Below are 26,098 nucleotides of genomic sequence, written 5' to 3' on the forward strand. Positions count from 1 at the left end.
TTATCACATTTTCCTTACAAATGCAAACAATGTATTATTCTGCTTTTACATTTAGGCCATATACAGTCAAACCTGAAAGCAGAGAAAAAAATGAAAATGCTTGATAGTTCAGTCCCATGCTGTAAAGGACAGCTATTCTGTAATCCACAGTATCTTGTCATGTTTATTGTACTCTGCAGAAGCAAAAAATGAGGCACTGAGGGTGTAGTAACAATGTACAGCACCACACATATGAACACATACAGCAAGCACATGTACAAATGTGCCGGAACATGTGCACAGACATTCATACACACAGCTCTGCAATCCTTGTGTGTGACAAAAACAAGATAACATCTATAGGATGGGAGCTTGGAAAGAGAGTGTGGCTGTAAACCTAAAGCAATGGCTCTGTTATGTATAAGACAAAGTACAGGATGGCTGCTTTGTCCAAATACCCATGTCAACAAGGACACTTGCCCCGTATGCAACATCCAATACCTAAAAAGATGAAAAGATTTTCCATAAGATGCAGGCACAGAGAAAATTATTTGGACAAGTACAGATATTTTTGCTTCTGCAGGAAAGGCTAAACATGTCAGATTAGTGAGAAATGCATGGTATGCATGCATAAACACATCTCCGCTCTTGCTCTTACTCCTCTCAACTCAGTCCTATTTCCCTCAGTCATTGCTTTGTGTCACCTGGTTTATTTATACTGCAGTCATAATGCATGTAGCATAAAAACTAAGCCTTGTGATATTACAAAATACATGCAAATTGTGAAACAAATAGAGAAATCACTGAGACAACAGGACATTTAGCACAGCCTTATGGCAGGTGCATGTGAGCTAGACCTAGACTGGGCTCCATCTGGTGTGGAGGGCCTCCTCCTGATGGTAGAGAGGGCCCAGACAGACACATATTAATGTGGGAACATTGACGTCTCGCCTGCCTCTCAGTCACTCACCAGACTGCATTTCAATCTCAAAGGGCTACCCCATATCCTCTATTTATTACCCCTCAGCAATGCATTAATATCTACTGAAACTGGGTGAAAGGCTGACTGCAGTGCTGTTGGAATACTACAAATACAGCAGACAGATCAAACTGTTTTTTTTCTTAGTGTGTCAGCTTGATGTTGCACAATATCTGTTTCAGGAACATGTATCAGAAAAATTATCTTTCTCCAAACACAAAAGAAATACCAGCGATATGAGATCATTTCTGATTTTTGGATTGAGGGCTTTACAGATTACAAATGAAGTCGTTAGTTGTTGTTGTTACACTGGTGCATACTTGGTGTGTATTGTCATGCTATATTAATTTGAAAAACGATACCTTATTGCATTTACCAACAGCTTGCAATTATAAACGGTATTATTGAAATTACAATTGTGCACATCAACTGATTGATAACAGAACAAAATATGTACACACACAGACAGACAGACAGACAGACAGACAGACACACACACACACACACACACACACACACACACACACACACACACACACACACACACACACACGGCAGTATGACACTACAAAGGCACAGTTTGCTGAGAAAGCATAGATATTTTTGAGCTCAGTCTGTCAGTAGCACCTGCCCTGCTCTGTGACGCAGTGTAAGCCAGGGCCTACTGACAGCGCCAGGCTCACATGCTCTGCACAGCACAGAGTAACCAGGCAGCTACAGCGTTAGCAGCTAGCACAGAACTGGCTTGTTTAAAATTCAACAGGCTCCACTACGGGCATCAACCTCTCACTCATAGCGGCTTCTCTGTGGCTCAGATGAAGTGGGCGAAGAACAGATGATGTGCAGCCCAAATAGCATTATGAAACAGGCCTGTAAATCATAAGGATCTTTGGGCTACCCGACTGACCCTGACTCTGCCCGTCAAACAGCCTCCAAAAATCCCAGCTGCTTCATAAGCACCATGGAGACATACTCCGACTGTCTGGGTATTTGGATCATGTGTGGACATGCCAGCTCCCCCAAATCAGTTATGGGTGTTTCAGTGGAAGAACAAACTGTTAAGCTACTGCATCCAACTTCTTTTCTTGTCGTGAGCTGTAAGAATAAACTGCACCTGTGAAAACTGCTCATCAGCAAAAGCTGCAAATACCTCTGCTTCAAACGAGTACACAAATGTACAGTATGCACTTACTCCCTGATGTCCCACAAAGCTCCTCCACGGCACTGGGAGCTGGTTTTTGTGTCCTCACTTACTTGTGCTGTTAATAAGAGCATCAATCAACCGAAATCCAGGGATATAAAATGACTGCTGTGACAAACGCCTGGGTTACTGAATCATAACACTGTCTTATTCTGCACTTCATAAGCTGTGACACATTACGGTGAAATCTTGCATGGCACGCTCCTGTTTGTTACCCCTCTGCATCCTGTGTATTAAGCTCTGGGAACTACCTGGAGAGCAGGAATATCTGCCATCACAGGTTACAGGAGCACAGACTGCTCTCTCAGAAACACAGTAAAACTTCTGCAAATAAACATCAAATTGTACAGCAGAACAACTGCAAAGGTACACTCCCTGTGACGGATAAAGCCAGAAACATTTCACTACATAGGATACATATAGGGAATATGAGGCCAGTACTGTGGAACACGTGACACCTGGTAGTCCGCCAATCAGGAGCTGAGCTCGTGCTGAGCTCATCTCATTTCTCTGGTTTAAAGGTGTCCAAGTCACGCAAGAGCATCTAAACAATCAGTCTAAGAGACATAAATGCAAATACGATTCTAATAAGCGATACAATCACAAGCATCACTTTCGAGTCTCCCCAGCTCCTGCTCCTCCTCCTCATCCTCCTCCTCATCATCACCACTCTATGAATGGAGCATGTCTCCGGTTGCTAACCACTGTCACTCCACGCAGCCCTCGCGAACGAAAACTACAGCCACGAATTCGCTGTTCTGCGTCGGCGTCCTCCTATCGTGCAAACGTCCAAGCAAGCAGGAGGCGTTTGTGCGTGCGATGCACGGACGCTGCCGGGGGCTTACAGTCCTCCGTGCAGGCTGCATCCATCCATCCGCTCCGGCAGCCCGCCCCCCCTCATCATCACCGCCGCTGCCACCATCATCACGGGTCCGGTTCCGTCTCGCTCCGCCGTGACGACAGCAGGATTAGTTCATACATTCGGTTCTCTAGCTTTATGATATTACATAAACTCATACAGCTAGATAACCAAAGAGAAAAACTAACCCACGTCTCTTAAAGGGGCCGCCGCCGGAGCTGCTTGTGTTGTGGTCACATGGAGCCATTGCATTCCGCTTGCATGCGCACGCCTCTCGCCCTCTCTCTCTCCTTCCTGCTTGCTTCCCCTGTCCCCCTGTCTCTATCTCTAATATACACACTTAACTATGCGCATGCACCAAGCAGGTTGAAGTCAAGGTAACACTGTATTTTATGGTTATCTTTACGCATACTGTTTCAGCACCAGCACAACCATAAGCCGCGTGCACATAATCACAATGCTTGGGCTTTGACCACTAAAATACACGACTTGAGAGTGGGGGACAGCATACAGACACAAACATCATATCAGGAACATCTTACAACAGCCAGCCATACCACAGCATCAAGCGAATCCTTATATGATGTCCACCGAGCTCATGCCTTGCTTGCCAGCATGTCTGCGCAACGTGTCCATCATCTCCATTCTTCAAAAAACACCAGTGAACTTCCTCCCACCAAAAGCCCGAGTCCTCGTGAGCATCTGCAGGGTGAAGTCATCCAGCTGCAGGAGGAGCAGGATGACACATCCACTTGTCATCCATGAACAGCAGTAACAGGACAGACCTGGACCCATGCCCCTGGTAACCTCCATGTAGCATGTATTTATCCTATTAATAACAGCATATAAAGCCCAGCTTGAGCTCTCAGAGCGATAACTTGACTCCTCAGCTGAGATAAGAGACAATGTTACTTCCCCTGATTCCCCAGCAGAAAACACCACGGGCCCTCACAAACAACCAGCTTATTGTTTTAAATGCCAGCTCACATCGACCCATTTCAGACCATAGACCATAGTTTCCGCGTTGAGTGTATTAATCCACGAATTGTTTGAAAGCATGACAAACTACTAAAGGCCTATATAACCTACTGTAAAAGGGCTTACAGCTAAATGTCAACAACATGATCCAGTGAAACGAGCTGGATGTCATCGTAGTCTATACTTAGGATTAGTTGGTCACATGCCAACACAGGACAAACTGGCCACTGTCATATTTTTAGGAGACAAAATGTTTTAAGTCTTTAAATACAAATGTCTGATGCAAAAAATATCATCTCACAAACACAGATTGATGGCAGGATCAAATCTTTCAGAATGTGTCTCATATAACTGTTAATAAGCACACCTATTAAACACACAAACGTTTGCTTGGCTGATATTTATACTTCCAAAAAGTGCTAAAATTACACATATCTGAAGGGAAAACGCTTAACTATAATGACAAATTGTCCAAGATACAACAACTTAAGAATAAACATACTCACAAATTCGGGATACCTGACGCCCATTTCCTTTAATTGTGCGTTTCATCAAGTAATGCGATATAATTATAAAATCCATCAGGCTCTCTGATGCCGAGATGTCCTCTAATGCTCAGCCCAGGAAGGAAGCCCCTCTCCCCGGCTTTCTCCAGTGGTCACGCTCCCTGTCTTCAACCACGTGGATCACCGGCTCATAGCGAAGACAAAGCCCATCTTAGGCACGCGTCCCGGACACTGTCAGTATATATGTTCAGACCGTCTTCCTGGAGGTATACGAAAGGCATAGAGTCTACAGCCAGCTGTCAAAAGCACCGCATCAAAGCTCTGGGAAGAGAAAATGAGTGAAGAGAGCGCGCGATCAGGGTGTCAGATGAGGCGCAGGAGGCGGAGGGCCGAGCGGGGGCCTCGGGGGTCAGAGCGCCAAGGGATACCACACTATCCACTGTATTAAGCATGCTCATTCACACACACACACACACACACACACACACACACACACACACACACACACACACACACACACACACACACACACACACACACACACGAGAAAGGAATTGACACGGTGCTTCAACAGCACTGATAAGAGTCGGTAACATCAAATGAGAAATGATTACATTACCGTGGTTAATCACAACACATGAATTTGCGTGCACTGCGCTTCGGCCACAAATTAGCAGTAGCTTATTCTGAATATCAACGACAGCTTGGCCCTAAATTCAGCTAGAAAGCATAACAGTGTGCAACAGGAGCACAATCACCTGACTGCATAGACCTTTGGCCACATCACACATCACACGTTTAAAGATGTGTTTACAGCAAAGCATCCATCTTTCATCCACACATTGTCTGCATAATAGTTTTCCTCCCCGGAACCTTCTGTTGCCAGATCACTTCCTGATATCGTTTAAGTTTATGTGTGACTTTGAGTAAAAAATGACAAAGAAAGTCTGTCTCTATAAATATTAAACCAGCAGCGAAAAAAGGCAACCGCTTTTTTGTCGTCATCATATTTTTTTGTAAATTGGCCCAACAACCATTCAAACAAGGCAATTAGCCATTTGAAGATAACCTCATGCCATTTTCTAATTTAGAAAATACACAGAAACGGTAAGACCTTAAACATAAAAACACGTGGACCCTGAGTTACTATCTCAGCACAAGCCTGTGGCAGCTCATCACCTCTGGCTTCATCAAACTAAAGAGACAGTTACCATGCACACGCTCAGCACGCTGCTCTATAAAATGCAAACAAAAATAACCACCTTTTTGGCTCATATACTTTTACCGTGGTTGCAATCGTAAATGCCTGTTTGAATGAGTGTGTGTGAAAAATCATTTTGTTTTTATTTGAATTTATATTACTTATGCCCTTTATCTACGGGGTTGTAAGAAGAGTACAGTATTTTATATAAAGAGGGCTCTATTTCACAAAGGAAACGACAAAAAACGAATAATAACAATAACATCTTGTGTATCTCGTGTACTTTACATTTTTGAAAATATTTCAATTAAATCTGGTCCTATGCAAACTGACTATCTTATAGCCACATTTAAAAGATTAAAATAAAGCAACTTCTATTTATTTTCTAATATTTCCAATATTATATATATGTGTGTGTGTGTGTGTGTGTGTGTGTGTGTGTGTGTGTGTGTGTGTGTGTGTGTGTGTATATTCAAAATAGAGAATTTACTTCAACTCAAGGTCAAAACATATATCTAATAGAGAATTAAACTTGCACTGGTCGATTGGTTCTGTGTGCAATCACGACTATAAAACATAAAAAAATTATGGAACACTTCTTTAAATTTTGTTGTGTTCCAATTAAAACATGTAAATTTTGTAGAAAAAACATGAGCTAAATGGAGGATTCAGTCTTGTAAATCAGAGCAAGGTCGAAAACAATGTGTGTGTATGTGTGTGTGTGTGTGTGTGTGTGTGTGTGTGTGTGTGTGTGTGTGTGTGTTCGTGAATGATGCTACTGTATATTAATACTGAGCGACTGTCAGTCCCTCGTCTCATCAGCCTCACGTTGATCTCAGGCCACGCCCCCTTATCTACGTCACGTCCTGTCAAACATACAGTAAGGCGTTGGGAGAGAACTGATAACCATCTCAATCTCTTACCTTTACAAAAGCATTTCATTCCACTCTCATTCATTACAAACATGTATGAACATCGTGGAAACAACTCTTTCAAACAGCTTGAAATTTTACATTGGGGAAAAAAAAAATATATAGAGCTGTCTACTAGGTTATCCTTTTATATATGTTGTAGGTGACGTTGGTTCACTTGGGGCCGCTGTGTATTTAATTACCCCAATTAAAAGAAGATGGGGCTAATACTCATTTTGCTTATATCAGCGCATGCATAAACTACCATATGAAATAAAATCAAATCTGACAAGGTTAAACTTCCAATAACTGGAGCATATCTGTTCCATTAAAATGCGTTTTGTACAAAAAACTGAGCTTCAGCCTCAGCTATAAGCATACGGTCTCTGTCCTTGGTGCTGAAACGCACCAAAATGACTCATCAGCGCTGTGCGTTTATTCTTCAAGCGCTTCTAAATTTCCAGACATCTTTAATAAAATGTACAGACATATTTATCTATTTCTAATCAATCATATGCAAAGAAGGAGAGAAAATAATTTTCAGAATCGAGCCAATCGAGAAGTTACAGAATTCAGCCAATAAGCCTTTAGATTCTTGGGATGAAACAAATCTCCACATAAAAAAGTTCTGAAAATCTTGAGGTGAACTTTCAGAGCAACTGTAACATTTGTTTCGTGTTCTGAAATTCCAGAATTATTTACATTTAGACGTTTTACTGACGTATATTCAATTTATTAAAACAGATCTTATACATGAGGATAGTAAACTATAAAATAAAATGAAACTGTTTAAATATACCGCCGTATTATACTGATATTCAAACTGTGCATTGAGGTTCACATAAATAAATCTCTTCGAGACGATTTATAGCTCAAAAAATGTAAAATTTAATGGTATTATATGATATTCAAAAAAAGATATCAGTTAAAAAGGGTTTTATATACAGTATGTATTTATATATAAATGAAGACATATTCCAGCAAGGGAAACGAGATTTACAGTTGGCCTACACCTGTTGCAAAGAAAGAAAGTAAGTTCTTAATAGCTTTTAATTTGTATAAACATATCCACAGTTTTGGTTGTTTTTTGGTTTTTGTTTACTTTTTTTTATTTTAAGGTTGATTACTGCCATTTGTACAATTGAAATCATTTAAGAGGAGACGGAAATTGACTTGACAACTAACTCTAAATAAAAAACAAAATCTATAGTTTCGAGTGAAAATTCTGCAAAATAGTGAGGCACTCTTCTGCTTTTTAAAAGCATTTTCCCCCCAATAAACTTAAACCCGAACAAAATAACTTGGTAACTTTGCACTAATTAGTTGAATATTTGTTGTCGTGAAAAGTATGGCCTGATTAAATAATTTCACATTGTAGCTCTGGAGCAGATTTTCCCATAAACAAGTACCCGAGGAAAAAAAAAAAAAGAAAAGAGGAGGGGGGAAATCGCCAAAGAAAAGAAAGAAAAAAAGTCAACATCAAGTTCAACAACGTGCTGGTGCTCATTAACATCACAATGCTGTCTGGGAGCACACAAGTCTTCTTAACAAGAGGCTCTGGCGTCAAGTCCCTCCACCTCCCAGCCAAGGGGACATTTTCCCAGGCTCTGCTAACAATCACACAACTGTTTGCTTTATAAACGCCAGCTCTGGGGCCACTCAGCTCGCCTCATCACCGCCCTGCTGCAGCCGCCTGCCACTCAGCACGGTCGGCCTCCACACAATTGACAGTGCTAATTGTTTGTATTTTACTTTTACCGAATAGGCTAAAGGAAAAATGTTTTTTTTATTAAACCTATTGTTTCTATATTATTATTATTATTATTATTATTATTATTATTATTATTATTATTATTATTATTATTGTTGTTGTTGGTGTTGGTGTTGGTGTTGTAGTAGTAGTAGTAGTTGTTGTTGTTGTTTTCAGTGCAGTTGTAAGAATCATGATAGTCAAGTATTTACTTTCCTCAAACTCCACAAACTTCAAATCGCTGACCTGACAAAAATCATACAAAAATATACTTACAAGTCATAAAGTTTTGAGTAAATCCTTCATCTCCGTTTTAAGTCCGTTCAGTATTTCAGTGACTTTCTCAAGTGTAACCAAACAGTAAAAACTCCAGTGTCCAGCGTAAAAAAAAAAAAAAAAAAAAAAAAAAGTACAAGCCTTGAGTAGGTTTAAGGAAATCTGCATTTCATCCGAGAAGCAATTAAAAAGGAAGAATAAAAAAGACATAAAAAATGTTGGATCTACTTTTGCTTGAATGACCAGATAAAGATGAGGCAGAGGCTGGTGCCAGAATAAACCAGCTCCCTTTCTGGAAAGCCTCGGATGACAGTCTGAGAGGGGCTGGTCGCCGGTCCCCTCTCTCTCCCTCTCTCCCACAAGTCATGCTGCACGCCGGCTGCTCTACACAACGTGTACAGAAACCCAAGCATTCTTCATTGACCACTGTGAACTCCATTGTTCGGCATGAATGACGGCTCTCCCTCCTCTCTCCCCGACTCTCTCTCTCTTTCTCTCTCTCCTTCTCTTTACTTGCATGCAATGTTTGTTAGATGGAAAGACGACGCGAGGCACGAGTTGTCCTGTGACTGCGTGGTGGGAGAGCGCGACTCGGTGAGGACGACGCATCCACGGAGGACTTGTGGGAGACGGACGCAGCAGACCCAAAACTTTGGCTTACTGGGCGGGGGGCACGTCGCGCTGCACGGAAAATGTCAAGGAAATTAAGACACCGTCCTGCTTAGCTGAGAGATTTGACGGCATCAAAAAAAGATGCCGACACTCCCCTCCTTGTCCCCCTCTTACCCCCAGCCGTCCTGCGATTCCCCCCTTAGTCCGCTGCAGAGAGGTGCCCCGATGGCACTGGGCAGAAAAACCAAAAGAAAAAAATAACCCCACTGGGCTGGCATAGCCGCTAGATGCACCGCGAAGGGGCAGTGATCTCCACACCTGCACCATGCTTGACTGAAGCACCTGTGACAATATCTTGCGGGAAAAGGAGAGAGAGGGAGAGAGCGAGAGAGAGGGAGAGAGAGACAGCCGCACCGGGACCAGGAACCTGCAGAAGCGATGGAAATGCAGCTTTCACGCGCCTTACGAGTGGAGTTCACGCGAAACGCATGAAGCCGAACCCGGTTTGCAGCAGGCAGGGACGATGAGCAGAGGCAGAGCAAGGCAGCGGCAGTAGCAGCGGTGTGTGGAGGTGCTCCTGCCGCAGCCACGCACCGCTGCGAGAAACGGAGGCTTTTCCCCTGGAGCTCCTGCAGGTCACGTTGCGACGTCTCTTTTCCTCGCAGTGCGTAACAGAGCGCACCAAGGGCACCGATTGTGCCAAATGTTCACTCCAGAGCCGTCAAGGATGAACCGACAGAATTCAGCTCGCAAAAGCAGCGATACAGTGTGTCGATGCTTTATAGGAGAGAGTCGACCTGGATGAAAAGGAGCCATTGATGTAAACGTGAACGCTTACGTGCTGACGTCAGACACGGGGATATTGTTCCAAATGTTGCATTCGAGACGTCTGTTAAAGGGATTCACGCGGATTTATAAGAAAATGGGATATGTGGCTCGGCAAACACAATTAATTACTTATGTCTATCTCTATTTATTGCAATTATGCAAAGAAATTACACATCTTTGTCTGTTTAGAAACATCTCTGGTGTCCTCTGCAAAAAGTTTTTGTTTGCATAAAATGTGTGTTTCCATATTCAAAATATGCCAAGAATAGTTTGAGGATCGTGAACACTTGCAATGATATAACACATCAATGATAACTTATTCTTGATTTACTTAAAACACAGGGTTGTTTGGTGACTGTATAAAACTGAGTTCATACGCCCAAAAACAGAAATCCAACAATAAACCTTCCATAGTATAGTTGTTACAAGCTTTATAAACACGAATTTTTGTTGAAAATTGAGGCAAAAAAAAAAAAAGAAATTTAAATTTGAAATACAACGAGCTTAAAAAAACACAATGACATACTGTGCTCATAAATGAAAAACTGTGACTTTTATATGTATTTCAAGATCAGCAATATGGAATATAGAGCTCCTTTGCTGAGCTGTGATTAACAAAGTGTTGCTTGTATCTTCATGCATAGAGCATCATTTGCATTAGACAGCGGGCCCTGACAGGGCCTCCGAGTCCTGACCACACTGAGAAGGAGCGCAACTGAGCTAAACAGCGCCATCAATCGGCAGAAAAGTGCCACTGCCACTTGGGCCTGCACGGCCTAAAATCCTGCGCACGTTGCAAACGGTAATGAAAAAAAGATAACCTTCACAAAAACGACGTAATAAATGCACATGTTAATTAAAGCAGTCGAATATGTGAAAAGACTGAAGTCCTCGAGCGATCACGCATCCGTGCGAGGGAAAACGGCCAGATAGTTTGTGTGTAAATGTTTTAAATGAAGATATGATGTGGGGACGTTTGGGGGAGATTTAGGATATTACAGTAACCCGGGTGCATACCTATGAAGTAGATATGGCAAGCATACTCATGTTGGTTTATTTATTTATTAATTAGTAACCACAACATGAGTGACTGGTATTACAGTCGTTGCAGATATTTTTGTTTTGGATAAAGTAAAACCTTCTGCGGACTGCATTGTGTAATGAAGCAACATGCTCTGCTTTTAATAAGCAAATTCCTTGCAATTTTCTCCATCCCTTATAGATTGCCCACTCTGATGACGATTCGAGTCTTTGTAGAGCTTAGGACTCAAATTAAAAAGAAAGAAAGAAAGAAAAAAAACTACCTGTTGTAGTTTGCATCTGCTTGTGTTAATGCATTTTATATTTGTGAGGACTAATGTGATAAGAAATCAGAGTCAGACTTGCGAGGTTTCAATTAGCCTTAAAATAAATATTTTAGATTCCCTTATCATAATGGAAACTTTGATGAAATAACCTGAGTTATTATGCTGTTCCATAAAAGTTTCTTTTCGTTATTGTAATTTGTTGTTGCTTTGTTCTCTCGATATATACATATATTAAATCGTCTTGCATTTGAAAAATGTGCAAAAGTCATTACTTGTTAGATTGGCAGGGGGACAGTATTAATAATTTTGCCTAACAATGTAAAAAATGAGCTTCTTAAGAGTTCAATAAAACGTTCAGTGAAACGATAGCGTTTGTTAGACGATGAAATGTATAAATTCAGCTATAAATCACCCTTAAAAACAAAAGCAACTACATCGACTTTGTCGAATTAAATTGGATTTTCCTTCTGATAAACGGCAAAGGTAATAAATTCCTTCCCAGTCATTCAATTACAGATCAACGATTGATTAAAAATATCAGGGAAATGAATACATACAAATGGGTGAATTCAAACTCAAAATGTTTTCTCTATAAATTTACAGTAAAAACATTTTTTAGAGTTCACTTTAATTGTTCCAAACAATTTATAACATGTGATCGTTAGGTTAAAATTATGAGTGAAGTTTCCTCCCACACACATAATTTTAGGAGCACAAGATTAACACACATAACCAAAAATGCAAATCTCACTCCTGCAAGGCCCTCCCTCCCCCTAATCTGTCAGATTTGCGCGGCTCTGTTGCTCTCCTGAATGGCCGTACTGACTCCTGTCGGATTCACTTGTCAGTAACTGACCAATTCAAGTATAGCCACTTCTGGGGATTGTAATGTCTGCTCTTCAAAGAGGCCCGACCCAACACATAACCATGTCAAAGATCAGTGAACACCAACAGGCAGGGTTTGTATTTCAGCCTGTCACGCTCCAAATTAGCACCTCTAGTTAAGCCTCACAACTTGGTGTGCGTACTGAGAGTTGTAATATTATTCACCTTCACCAAAAATGGAATGTTTGTCATCCCAAAAATAAGCTCATTAGATTGTGCATTCTTATAGCAATGCATTTCTGCCTGATGTTCATTATCAGTATCATGAATAATCATTGTGGAACATGGAAAAAATGGAAGAGCAAGAACAGCCTCGTGCCTACAGCAACTCTCAGAATGTGAGTGAAATTATGTAAATTTCCTGTAGCATTAAACATCTGTTGATATGTTATGAGAGTTCAGATAATTGTTATAATCACACAGGTGCAGTCTAACCAACAGACAACAAAACTTGATTTTGAAGAGTCCATGAAGAGTTTCAAAAAACATCCGGTCTGTGTCACATTGGTCAGTGAGGAAATTTCTTTTTCTTTAATGATATTGAACAAAAATTTGCAGAACAACAAAAGGTACTCAATTCAGTCAATCTAGAAAGAATCTTTCATTTCTATTTCTTGCCAAAACTTTCTTGTCACTGACGCCCACAAGGTTTGTGATACTAGTAAGGATAGCAAATACAAGAATAGCAAAAGTTATAATTTTTCAATATGTGATGGATTGTGATTGTGAGATCGCCTGAAAGATAATTTAACATATGGAAAAGCAGAGGTGAGCATACAGACAAGACGCTTCACAAGATCCATGCATTGTTCAATTTCACATCATGAGAAGAGCAACGCTGTGTCGACGGGATAGAAGCTCCACGTTTCTATCAGCAAATCGAGATGAAATCAAACACATGTGGCTCAGTTACGAGCAGATTCACAGATATTTCAGAGCATCTACACTTACATTCTGCAAGCGTTAAATTTCTGTCATCACTATATCACAGGGCCGCATTCACACATGAACATGACATATTCAGAAAAAAATATCTATACACTGTCAATAATAATAATAATAATAATGCTGTGTCATGTCTACTGGGGTTCCAAAGTACGAAAACACCAAATGTGTTTCAAAGTTGGTCCACTTACATTTGCAGCAGCTTCGTATGGCCTGCAGAGTTGGGAAGGAGATGTTGATTCATTCCCTGCCAGGTGAAAACAGAGTGTTGGTCTCTCCTGCTTTCCTGGTTTAATTGGTTACAGACTGGAATGTATGCAAATGAGCGCTGACATCAGTCCCAGCAGCCTCCGCTCCATAAAGGAGGGGGGCAAAGGGCCAAAGTCGCGCCTCCTTTCCCAGGCAATTCCTTAGGTCAAGTTCAAGTGCCTTGCAATTCTCATTCAGAAGTTATCGCGTGTGTGTGCGTGCGCGCAACCGCCTCGCATGCAGAGCCGAATTACAATGTTACTGCACACACGCACACATTCCAAAATATGAGCGCGTTTAAAAAAAAACGGAACAAACCCAAATAATTCCATGATGAGTTCAACAATCAGATAATTATTTTCAGACATAACTGATGAAGCAGTGTGGTGTGATGTTTATAGATTTAGACTGACCTATACATTTCCATTATCTAACTTGGTAGTGAATTCACAGATTGGGGAGCTTTTTAGATTGTGAAAACATTTCACTTGAGGACATGAAGATGAGTTTTTGTTTTCTTCATTTATAAATCAATCCGAAAATCAAACAGATGAATTGAAGTCCTTATGCAAATAAGTCTGCAAACTATACATCAAGAAGGAAGTCTAACTTGGTCCGTTTGTTATGTTTTATGTCACTTTTGGCAGTGACACGGGTCAAAATCATGGGTCACTGGGAGAAAGCAGAGGAGTCTGAAAAGACATAAATGACTATATTATGAAATGATGTGGCTCAAGTCTCCAGCTGCCTTCACTGGGATCTTTTGTTGGTCTCCCAATAGTGTCACTGAATTTGTGTCCTTGGGCACAGCCAAGTAAAAGATGGTAGTGTGAAATGACCTCTGAATCACCCAGTTTGACTCATCCACCCACCAGAAACACACATGCACTTAAGGAGCCAGAATTAGTGCTGTACATTTGCGTAATTACAGTCTAAGAGTGCGATCATTCGTGTCATCCAAATCCACAAAGTGTGTGAGGATGAGCTGAAGCAACAGCTTAACCCACAACAACAAATTCAGGGTGAGTTAAATCTCCTGTGTTTGTCTCTAAGTGCAAAAAAACGATCGGATGCAGTCAATGCACGGATGAGACCACTTGATCTGAAATGAGAGGCTTCATTTCAAAGTGAGACAGTATATATCTGTGAATTACCAACTATTAAATTGCACAAATATACTGCACTAGTTTTCTATTCTCACAGAAAAATGTATAAGAGGTGATAGAAAACCTTTAATTTTATCATGTCAAATTAATTGTGCCCCTCAAATGTTTGGGTCTCTTCTGTTTTCAAAGAACAACTATTCTATCTTTCTGTTAGCTGGCCCTTCTCTGCCTGTTTCATAAAACACATTCCGACATGCTGCAGGTGGGATTCATAAATTGAATAATGGATAAATCAATTGCAACCGCTCCATTTTCAGGGACCTGATATTGTGCCGACTGGGAAAAGGGCCATGCTTCACAATTTTAACAAGTTCAAGTGCGTGCTCTGATTAATGTCAATAAAGAGAAACATAATTGCACACTATTGAGGATACTGCTTGAATTGATGCAAGGTAAAAGAAAGAGTGTTTGATGTTGTAAATCTTTCCTTTTCAAAAAAGGAACGTCTTCCTGCCTCCTGCTGTGATATTTAATTAGCAAAGGTTGCATATATTAATTTTTTGGAAGAATCTGCCTTAATTTGACCAAACTTTATACATGTGATTATAGTTTATATGACGAAATATGAAGGATCTGATTGAAAGATGATTTATCTCTTTTGAATCACAGTTATGGGTCTCCCTCTCTTCTACATGAATCCCTGTGACAAAGCAGATCTGGCCGTCCATCGTTGGTTCCCAGAACTATCCCTCCACACCACTGAGGGTGCAGTATGAGACAAAAAGGAAAAGAGCGGGCAAAGTGAAGGGAGACAAGCGGGGAAGGTGGTGGGGATTTTCCTTTCATTGGGCACTATTGCAACATTTGCATACATTCAAATCTGACAATAAATACTGCTCATGGGGAGAGGAGGGGTGAACAAAAAGACAAGCCAATGGGAGGGCAGCGTCCCCGCTGAGGGCTCAGAAGCAGCCGTCGGTATCCCAGCAGCTCCCTGGGAGAAATACAGGGATGAGGTGTGGGAACCAAGAGGCCCCCCGTGCTGAGCAGAGGGAAGGGAGCCACTTGTAGCCCGACGTGAATTAGCATTTTATTTGTGTCCATTTTTCCCAGTAATTTCTGCCCCGGCACTCCAGCCACAGATGGCTAACATGGCAGAGGGATTAGCATTTGTGTCAAAGATGATAATGATGGAAGTGTTTTTCCACCCAGAGAGACATTTCTTCCCTCAGTGTGACTGACATTCTAATGTCTGAAATGTTGAGAAAAGAATCTTTATGTCATCTCAAGATCCTTTTGTTTGAGATCAATGGCAAATTCATGCATTCTAAGAAGATATGTTAAACATGCATATGATAATGTTATAGCTCTGACTGTGACACTACTCATTGGTTTGACATGTAAGTACATGTGTCTATTCTTATGAAATAGCACCTATGCATGCGCATCCCTTTATTTCTTGATGCAAAAGCTCAGCTCTGATTAAAACAGAATTGTTCCATCACACAAACTGAGTAAAAATAAGGGTGAATATGGATCACTGCCTCGCAGAGATCAAATGTCCATGTAGAGTTTTATAGTAACTGATCTAATGAGATCTATATTTGCATATGCTTTTACTTCATGTCCGCCACGGATGCCAGATGCACAAAGCCGAGTTAGATCAGATTTGATGCTTTCATTGAGATGTCATGCTCCCGCGCTCAAATTCACAGGGCAAAGGATCAGACACATCTGCAGCAGAAGGGGAGCCACCAATTAGCAAGAAAACAGGAATTCTGACAACTTCAGAGGACCACCCAAATATCATGCACGCACATGCTAAAGACAGATTTGAATGCTGTGAATGGTTTTGCTGAAAGATCTGTTGGACGGCGTGCTGCTAGAAGCCCTGCTTTGAGGCACAGAGGCCTCTGCCTTACAGGGATGAGCTGACATTATAATGCATGTACAGGCCGCCACAGGGTGTGCGTGTGGGTGTGTGTGTGTGTGTGTGTATGGACAATGATTCTCACCCTGAGTGACCAAGCATGCCACACACGAAGGATGCATCAGTGCACCCAGAGCTGCCGTCTTTGGACTGCATCGCTCCCCAAACACCTCATGGCTTATTTTAATCCAAGGTGCAGCGATCGCATTAACACATTAAGAAATTAAAATGTGACAATCTTGCTCTATGTGAAGACAACCACGCTGCTGTTATAAACTGTTCCCTGTTTGTATCCCCCTAAATGGAAAAGTAATGCTTTAATACATGATTAGATCCAAATGTATGCTCCCCTCTACTTTACCCCTCCCTGGTGTTGGATGTTTTAATGCCAAAGCAGTGAGTGGGAACAGCGTATCTGAGACTTTAAGCGCCACAATTTGCATAATGCTTGTTTTCTTCCAATGACATGTTAAAAAACATGGTGGAAGGAGCATGAAACCTTGAGATTATCATGTAGAGGATCAACAGAAGCACTCAAGGGTACTGAGGATGAACAAGGAACTAAGATGGATATAACATTTTACATTTTAATTAGAAGAGTGGGAGCATCTTGAAAATGTCTAATTTTTTTATAGTTATTTTTTGGAGTTTCACATATAACAGGACAGATCAGTGTTAAATTGACAAGCTTGCTATTTTTTTTTTTTGATCATTAGTTTTCAATGTGTGAAAATGTGTTTTATTGTTTTCAGTATCTTGATGACACACACTTAGCAAACACATTAAAACTGCCTGATATTCCTGAGAATTAGTAGATCAAGTCATTTGAGTCATTGTTTATCATAGAATATCTTTAACTTCAGTCAGTTTGTTGGTTACATTTTCACTGCTGGGTACACTATAGGAATGAAAGACTGATTGTTGGTTGTTATTACCAACAAAAATACAATTTCCTGCCAAAGTACTTCTGTAAACATGTTCTGACACTCCTTCACTTTAAGGACATTAACAATCAGTGACATTATTTTGTAACTTCCACATTTTTTTCTCAATTGTGAAACTAACATTGTTCTATTGGTGCTGGATATTGAGATCGTTGAAGCTTGTATGGTATTATGAAAAACTACTGACAGCTATTTAAACTCAGACTGAGGGGGGAATCTTTGAAACACCTACGTCGTAGCGTCTTAAATTAGCCAAACAAAGGTCAGAGGTAGTATCAGCTGCTGTTGAGAGAAGTGTAGGAATTTCCTCTGCTTTGGAGGAGTACCTGAAGGCGTCATGAGACTTGAAGACCACATCCGGGACCTGGAGCACTTTCACATGGTCCTTCCTCCGTGCTGCAGCTGTCAGTCAGAGAGGGAGCTCCAGCTGCGATTCTGCCTTTGACTACAGCTCTGGGGAGACGAGATGGTAACTTTGGTCACTCTCCGACACAGAGGCTCATTATGTACTCTCCTTAACGCTCGGCCGCGCGGTTCACGTCGCACTGCGCGCTCCGGAGTCTGGCAGCTCTGAGTGCTAATGCTAACCTGCTAGCTGCAGGCTGACAGGTGCTGCAGGAGTCCAGCTAAATTTAGCAGGACAGCCTTTTGCTAACTCTCATTCATTTAGCTTCCACAGCTACACGTGTTTGAGGCCGTTCAACCGTATCTATTGCTGATGTGACTTGTTTTTGTTTTGTGAGGGGGAGGGGGGGTTTTCGACTTAGCTGCTGCCACAATAGCTGTTCACGCTGTCAAAGTTCACCTTTGGTCCAGTGAGTTTTGCTATTTGTTTTAAGTGTGTCGTATCCAGCATGTACCCCCACTGAGCGGGTTTCTATCTACTGGCTGTATTAGAGCACTCTGAGTGTATCTTTCTCGTGTTTTGGTGTCTAGTCGCAGTGCTGCATGTGAAAGCTGTGAGCTACACAACTGAACGCGTGTCTCCTCTGACAGGCGCTGATGGGGGTTCAGCTGGTGGTCAGCCTGCTGGCTGCCAGCATCATGCAACGGATGGCTCCCCACTGCTCATTTGCACGCTGGCTTCTTTGCAGTGGCAGGTAAAGACACACAAGCCCTACCGTGGCTGTATAAACACTCAACATGATAGAGCTGGGACAGCTGATTTTTTTTAATGTGTGGCAGCTTTTGAATAGAATGTGTGATAGTCATGGAATGTGGTAGATTAAAAATGTTTGATTTGAAAAAGTGCGAGAGTTGGAGAATGTTTGGCAGCATGGGCAAAGAATTCAGTGCACTCTTTTCTGATCTCCCATCCATCACAGACTAACCACATAGAAAACACATTTGTATTAAATCAATAATCAATCAGTTTTGACAGTAAAGGTGAGCTCTCCTGGTCCTGGAGGGCCACAGGCCTGTCTGCTCCTATCATCGTCTCTGTAGAAAATCAACAACATCCAATCATTACAGTCAAATATCGGAAAACCATGTTGAAATATAGCTTTTCAGGGTGAAGATTTCTTACCTCTGTTATATTCACCAAGTAGTTTGTGGTTTCAGCTTATCTCGCTTTTGCTACCACCAGGTTTACTGATAACAATAATAATACAACACATATTTCAAGCTTAAGTGATACACTGTCTTCACCTAAAAACAATGCACTGAATAATTACTACACAGAAAAGTTTTATAGCTTTCACTCTATACAGCACTGGAAACAAGGTAATCAGTTCTCGAAAGGAAAAAAAAAACTGAAGTTGATATGAACAAAGACAATGTTTGAAGCTGCAGAGTTTTTTAATTGACGCCTTGTGAGGTGGCTGTAGAGAGGCTGAGTATAAAATATGCCACAAAGGGAAGTTAATGAATTTTAGTTGAATATCACTGCTCTGATGCAGTGATATTGTGTGATGTAGTAATTTATGTATTCTCTATTTACATTGTTTGCCTACTGAAAGTACTGCGTAGTTTACTGGACATAATGTACTGGATATCTGGAAGAACAGCCATCAGTTGAGGCTACGAACAGAGATCCTAAAGCAATAAATGAATAAATCCATCTCTTTGGGATTAATAAAAGTTTCTGTTCTCTTTTTTTCCAGCTTGTACAGGTTCAAACACCCTTCAGAAGGAGAATTGTGTGCATTGGCAGGAAAGCAAATTCCCAAACAAACGAAAAGAGACAGGTAGGAGTCATGAGAGTATAATGATTGTTATGGTTGTGAGTTCATGAGTCCTGTCATATTGTACATTACCTTGTCTGCGCACATTTTTATGGGCAAGAAGTTTGAAGGTGGTTTACTCATATTAATCATAAAAATGACATGCAAAGATATTTTTTTCTGTGTTCCCTGTCCTGTGTTTGCTTTCAGGAGACAGAATGGGGAGAGCAAGCCTCTCACTGTGCCTAAGGACATCGACCTTCACCTGGAAAAAGCTCCAGTTAATGTGATCGATGCTCTTGGTAACAAACGCAGTTTTTCTGCATTACAGTGACATAATTCTGTATGCAAAGAGTCCACGAAGATAAGCGCCTATGTCTTTTTTTTTCTTGTGATCTTAGTGCTGCGGTTTTTCCTGGAGTATCAGTGGCTTGTAGACTTTGCAGTCTACTCAACCGGTATCTTCCTGTTCACCGAGTGTTACTACAGCATCGTAGATGCCAGCAAAGAGGTCAATATTGGAGCCATCTGGTGTGTCCTCACTGTTCTCTTTGGTCTGTATCCTTCAACATTAAGTGGTGACATAAAAGCTGTGACAAGCAGGATTATTTTTGTAATATTTGTTTATTTATATGTGACCATATTTTGTATGTAAAACTACTTGATCCAAGTAATAAGCCAGAAAGGTACAGACAGTGGAAAAACAAGAGTAGACTTTCTATTGCTCAGTTGCTTTCATTTAACTTATAACCTTCAGAAAGACCCTTCACACACTGATGAGCCACTACTTCCGCTCAGAGGAGGGAGGAGAACGTTCAGTGTGCCTTTCTTTCGGCTTTCTGTCTCTCCTGGTGGCCATGCTGGTACTTGTTGTCAGAGAGGACTACCTGGAGTTTGGCCTCGAGTCGGGCTTTTCCAACCTTTTTGATAATTTGGAAGTCTTTGCCAGACAACAAGGCTACGCTGAGTGGTCGTAAGTATCAGTGCACAGAGGCAGTGGTTCATGCTCTTCTTTAGTACAGTGTATGAGTCAAACTGCACTCAAGTCTTTTGCAGCTATGTTGATTACTTGTATCGCTTACTGTTTGTTGTCGTTCTGATCCGAGAATCCCTGTGACCAAGCTCACTGTGAAGCTGGGCTTAGCTGCTGTCTGCGCTTACATCGGTGCTCTGCTGGCCTTCCCTGGACTGCGGCTGGCACAGACTCATCTAGATGCCGTACAGATGAACTCGGACCGCCCACTCATTCAGTGAGGATCGCTGCTTGTGATATGCTTTCTTAGTATGTTAACAGCACGGGAGCTAACGTTGCTGACTCATTTTGTATCGACTTTTCCAGGATTTTGCTGCACATGAGTTTTATGTCTCCTGTTATTGTGTTGATTCTATGGGTGAAACCCATTGCAAGAGACTTCCTGGCCAATGCACCGATGGGAAAGACCTCCGTGACAATGTGAGTGAACACAAATATTGTCTAATTTCTATCCACTATGTCAGTACAGTCAAACACTTTTCCTGAATGGCACTTTCCTGCAGGTTTGAAGTGTCTACTTGCTCCAACGTAGCTTGAAACTGTTCAGTGTCATCTTTAATCTCTGCACAAAACCTTTTAAGAAATTCACTACAATCAGACGTGTTGAAGCAGGGCAACATCTAAAACATGCCGACTACTGACCATCAAGGAACAAACACTACTAACGTGTGAAATTTAATTTTTAAGGGAAGATCAGCGAAGGGTTGAATCTCCGCACAGAGCCAAACCTGACTGATGTTTGGTCTTCTTGCAGCATACCCAGTGCAGCCTTTGACAGCATTCGTCTGTGGATCATTGTGGTGCTGTGCGTGCTGCGACTGGGACTGACCCGCTACCACCTGCAGGCTTACCTCAACCTGGCTCAGAAGTGGGTGGAACAGATGAAGAAGGAGGCGGGACGTATTGCTGCTGTTGACATTCAGAGGAAGGTCGGACATGGCTCTTAGACTGTTTCCTGTGATTTCTTCTCTCATTCTTTCCGATGCATTTCTTGAAATTATTTTTTAATTGTATTTTCTTACATTGGGAGTGGGGGTTCAATTAGTATCAAAACCTTTGTTTCATAGCTACATTTATAGATGCTTCTGTTTGTAACTGTGTCAAGAGTGAAATGATTTTTTTTTTTTTTTTTTCAGGTTACACGTGTGTTTTGTTACCTGACGGTTGTTACTCTTCAGTACCTGGTTCCTATTCTGCTCATCCTTTTCTCCACACTGTCACTTAAAGCACTTGGTGAGTAAAATAATGTGGCTGTTAGCGCCAGTCGATCTCAGCTCTTCACCTTTTTCCCCGAGGCCTCCAAATCTGGACTTAAAGGAATAGTACAACATTTTAGGAGATCAACTCGCTTTTCTGGACTTGGATGTAGCGATTGATACCAGTGCTGTTAAATGAGAAGCTCCATCGAGAAGACAGCCAACCCAGAGTAATGCAATGTCTGAAAAATAATAATGCAGCTTCCAGTTCAGACCAAAATAATATAAAGTGCCTATATCAGCATAAACGTGCAACTGGATGTTTTAGTGCAAATTAAATTGAGTATTAGTGCTTCAGAAGCACTTTTTAAAAAATTTTATATACATTTTAAACATTGTCACCAGTCTGGATAATTTGCAAATATAGTATGTAATCAACTAAACTAAATAAAATATATAGCTTTTTTTTTTATCATCTTTTGTTGAATGAGAAACTGCGAATGCTGCACTAATGCACTGTAAGTTTAACTGCTTGATGTTACAAACAAAAGATGAGGTGATCAGCAGCAGAGATAAAATGTGTGTTTGCTGATTGGTATCACTTTCTGAGTTCTCCTCTGTGATACGTCAACATTTCTATACAGTTACAATAGTAATGAGCCAAAAATCATGATTTAGTCAGAGTGGTGGTTGGTCCAAGTTATCCACAAAAACTCTGGTGTTTTCACGGTGATGTGTATTTTTAATCTAAAATCTTTGACAAAGCACAAAGAAAAAGCCATGTCAGAGCAGCAGTTTTAAAACTAATAATACTCAAATATAGCTGCTGTAGTCTGTGTATTTACAGGAACACTTAGTTTCTACAATTTTCACTTAAACGGAGCTGCTAAGCTGGGCTTTGAAACATGTTTGAGGCATCAGCACTTGACAGATTCATGCCTACTGGACATGCATGGACGTGGCAGGGTTCCCAGCAACACCCTGGCCCTGGGGACACCAGAGGGGGTGGGGGGCGCAGGGAAGACCACCCCAATCCAGGAGGAGTCCACAGGAGGGGGTAAAGGGCACCGGTAACGAGCCGCCAGGCTGAGATGGACAGGGCCCAGAGCCCCCGGGCCGAAGGGGTCAGGACCCCATCCGAAACCGAAGGGGGAGCCCGACAAGCCCCCACCCCCGTTACGAGACCAGTTTCCTTTCTTATTTTTTTTCCCCTTTTATAAATAAATACATTCATTAATGTGATTTTTTTTTTTTTATCATTATTATTATGGTTTGATTATTTTAATTCTGTGGACCCCTCCTCTGGTGCCCCCACCCAACCCTCAGACTTCATTTTCACTGAGCAAGCAGAGCGCTGGTGAACAGCCCAGGTGAAATGATAGGCCAGATCCTTTGCCAAAGCGGTCGGACTGGCGTGTACAGCCAGTGTGCATGTCGGTAATCGTCTGGTAAACCACTTGTGCAGTTTTAGCACACATTTGTAGGAGTGAGGCCCACCTTGAACATCCTTTGTAATACGTGATGAACTCTCTGAAGCACCTCGTATTGTTTGAGCTGTATTTCGGTTTTTCTGTTTATCAATAAGTTGGTTGGTTTGATGATATTTCCTACAAGAACCTAGAAGAGGGTAAAACTGAAAAGATTGTAAGATGTGATGTAAAGGTTTTGTTTTCTTGCAGGCGACTTCTCTTGGTTTGTCGGTGTGGAAGAGACGCCCGGGGTGACCCCAGCTCTGGTGATGCCCACAGCAGCGCCCGTCCTGCCTGGGGAGCTCGATGAGGATGAAGATGGGGTGGAGGACATGGAGGAAGACATCCAGGCCACGGTGGCTCGCCTGTCAGAGGCCTTCACGGCGCTCCGCGCCGTCCTCACACCGCTGTTCTTCCGAGGCTTCTTTGCCTTCCTCACCTGGTGGGTGGCCGCCTGCCAGGTCATCAGCTCTCTGTTCGGCATCTACTTCCACCAGTATCTCATGCAGAACTAACTGAGCGAAATGGACTGCCGACCATTTCTGCGAACAATTCAGACCTCAGCTGATGCTACAAGGGATTCCTGCAGGCAAGAAAAGGATATATAAACGCATCTACAGAGAAGTTACACCCTGCTTTTTGGCTGCAACAGATTTTCAGGTCAAGATTGAAATGATCTGTTGCAATCTTGTCATCTTTGCAACTTTTTAGGAACAGAAGGCTATTAAAAACATTTGTTTAGCTTAAGAGAAAAAAAAAAACAAAAAACAAAAACTGGGGCCTTTATCACAAAGAAGCATGCAGACTTTCATTATATCACAAAGCTTGTCACCCGGTTCGCAATAATATGGGTTCATTAATCAAAACATATTCCTGTTCCCCATTAACAGCTGATGAATTGTGGCTGGAGGATTTGAAGATTTACATTAAAAACATTTTGTGATTACCAACATACTCAGCAATTGGAATTCAGAGCTGTAGAAATGAGAAGTCATCCTTACATTTTAACCAGAGTCTTGTCATTAAGTGATGATTCACCATGAGGTGGGATGTGCAAAGCATTGAATTATCTTAAAATTATTAGCTTAATACAATGAAATAATGGATACGACACATCAGAATGCAAGTCTGTTGCACTGCTTCATTGTCTACTGGAGTTAACCCAGGGAAGCAGCGAGACTTTGATGTTCTGGCTTTGAAATATCGCCTTATACCATGAGATGGAATGGCAGGTTCCTGTAACGTCGAGTCTTTCCAGTCGTCCAACGGGGAGGATGAATTTCCTTTGGCTGGTAATGATTAACAGTGAATGTGACAACATCTAAAATTGGATTTTATCTAAAGCATTTAATATTTTTTGTTGAGAAATACGAAAAGCCAGACAAGTCAGAGTGCTGCAGTGACTAATCACCACAGCGACACATACTTTAACTTACTGTAACTCTTATATGGTCGCATTTTTTCTCTTGTGAGCAAATAAAAAGTAAATTTAATTTCACCAGTTAAAGCTACAGTTTTTTTTTTTTTCTTTTTAAATCGCCATGAATACACACAGCAGTGGGCTCTGTTCAGCAGAACCTGCCCTTCCTTTGGCATTTCACCACCTCAATCTGATCAGAGTCTGGATGTTTCTCAAAAAAAAATTTTTTTTTTTTTTGTTTTTGCTTTGATCGAGAAAAATTTCAGTGTCCCATGAATTGCTTGTGATGTGCTTTGATTGATCCCCTAAAAGACTGAGCTGTTCGATGCATATCAGCCGCTTGGCCAATGTTGGTAAAACTTGAGCCGGAGTCCATTGAACTCGAGATAAACTGAAGAGCAGCTACAACTCACCAGTGCGTCATTGTGATACAGGCCCTCCGTCTGTCATCTTCCAGCTTCTTAGGCAAAGCATTTTTACTGCGACTTTTCACTTGTATTTATGCCAGTGTTACCCGAATTGTTCTCAGTAGAACACTAATAAATGCTGCATTTAAGATATTTAATGGTACCAGGGCAGGTGTGATGAGTGCTTGATCCCTGAGAAGTAAGATTTATTTTTGTGAGGGGAACTTTTAGTTTCCCTCAAAGAACCGATTCAAGAGTGCTAAATGTGTGTTATTTGTGGTCTTTTTCTGCTGTTTTTCTTCTATGATGTAGTGTAGTTCAGATCCAGCCTAACGAGTGTATCAGAGTTGACGCTCATTCTGGCTGCATCTTGAGTTTGAACCAAACACTGATGAGTTTTTTTTTTTTTTTTTTTTTTTTTTTTTTTATCCGAAGTGCCTGTGAGCCCAGGGGGTTTGGAAACATTTCTGTCTTCTTACTCCCGGGCCTCACACATTTAGAACGAGTTGAGTCAGTTAAAGCATTTAAATTAACACTCCATTCACATTTCTGCTTTTATCTGTTATTTTATACAAGGCATCATGTAATCTGTTAACGAGCTCCATTGGTTCATTGTCTCTGCTGTTTTATAGCCAATCAGCATTTTATATGTAAGAATAATCAAAGTTGTCTTCATCTGTGTTGTATTTATTTATTCACTGTGCGTCAGATTAAATTTCCTTAGCCAGAATACAGATTCTGTAGTTCTGTTATTTTTTTTTTTTTTTTTTTTTTTGAGGCATGTCTTTTTTTTTTTTAATTGTTAGTGCATTGGATTTGGAATTGAATGCTATGAAATCATACTGTGAAATCCATAGGAAATACTGCTTTTTGAGATTTTTCTGAATGCATGGTGTGATTTATTTTTGTTTTTTTTTTGTTCTTTTTTGCCTGTAACCTGAATGCTGTTTTTTTTCGTGTGC

The 26,098-nt window shown here is 41.3% G+C and overlaps 1 protein-coding gene across 1 annotated transcript; it reads left to right on the forward strand.

Moving 5' to 3' along the window:
- The first annotated feature begins 17,801 nt into the window (after positions 1-17,801).
- tmem161a (transmembrane protein 161A) lies at positions 17,802-24,114 on the forward strand. Its single transcript, XM_030083763.1, has 11 exons — positions 17,802-17,915; positions 18,443-18,546; positions 19,552-19,635; positions 19,822-19,913; positions 20,013-20,169; positions 20,369-20,584; positions 20,718-20,861; positions 20,951-21,064; positions 21,399-21,573; positions 21,781-21,877; positions 23,520-24,114. Exons 1-11 carry the CDS (start codon positions 17,913-17,915, stop codon positions 23,822-23,824), a joined length of 1,491 nt encoding a protein of 496 aa, XP_029939623.1. The 5' UTR covers positions 17,802-17,912; the 3' UTR covers positions 23,825-24,114.
- Positions 24,115-26,098: the final 1,984 nt, after the last annotated feature.

This window comes from Salarias fasciatus, chromosome 23, assembly GCF_902148845.1.
Source record: "Salarias fasciatus chromosome 23, fSalaFa1.1, whole genome shotgun sequence".
NCBI classification, from domain to species: Eukaryota; Metazoa; Chordata; class Actinopteri; order Blenniiformes; family Blenniidae; genus Salarias; species Salarias fasciatus.

What these genes read in the sequence shown, in the direction of transcription:
- tmem161a (XM_030083763.1), top strand. An exon ending in TCGGACCGCCCACTCATTCA is followed by an intron (nt 20,862 to 20,950) that starts GTGAGGATCGCT and finishes CGACTTTTCCAG; the next exon opens with GATTTTGCTGCACATGAGTT. An exon ending in CTGTTGACATTCAGAGGAAG is followed by an intron (nt 21,574 to 21,780) that starts GTCGGACATGGC and finishes TTTTTTTTTCAG; the next exon opens with GTTACACGTGTGTTTTGTTA.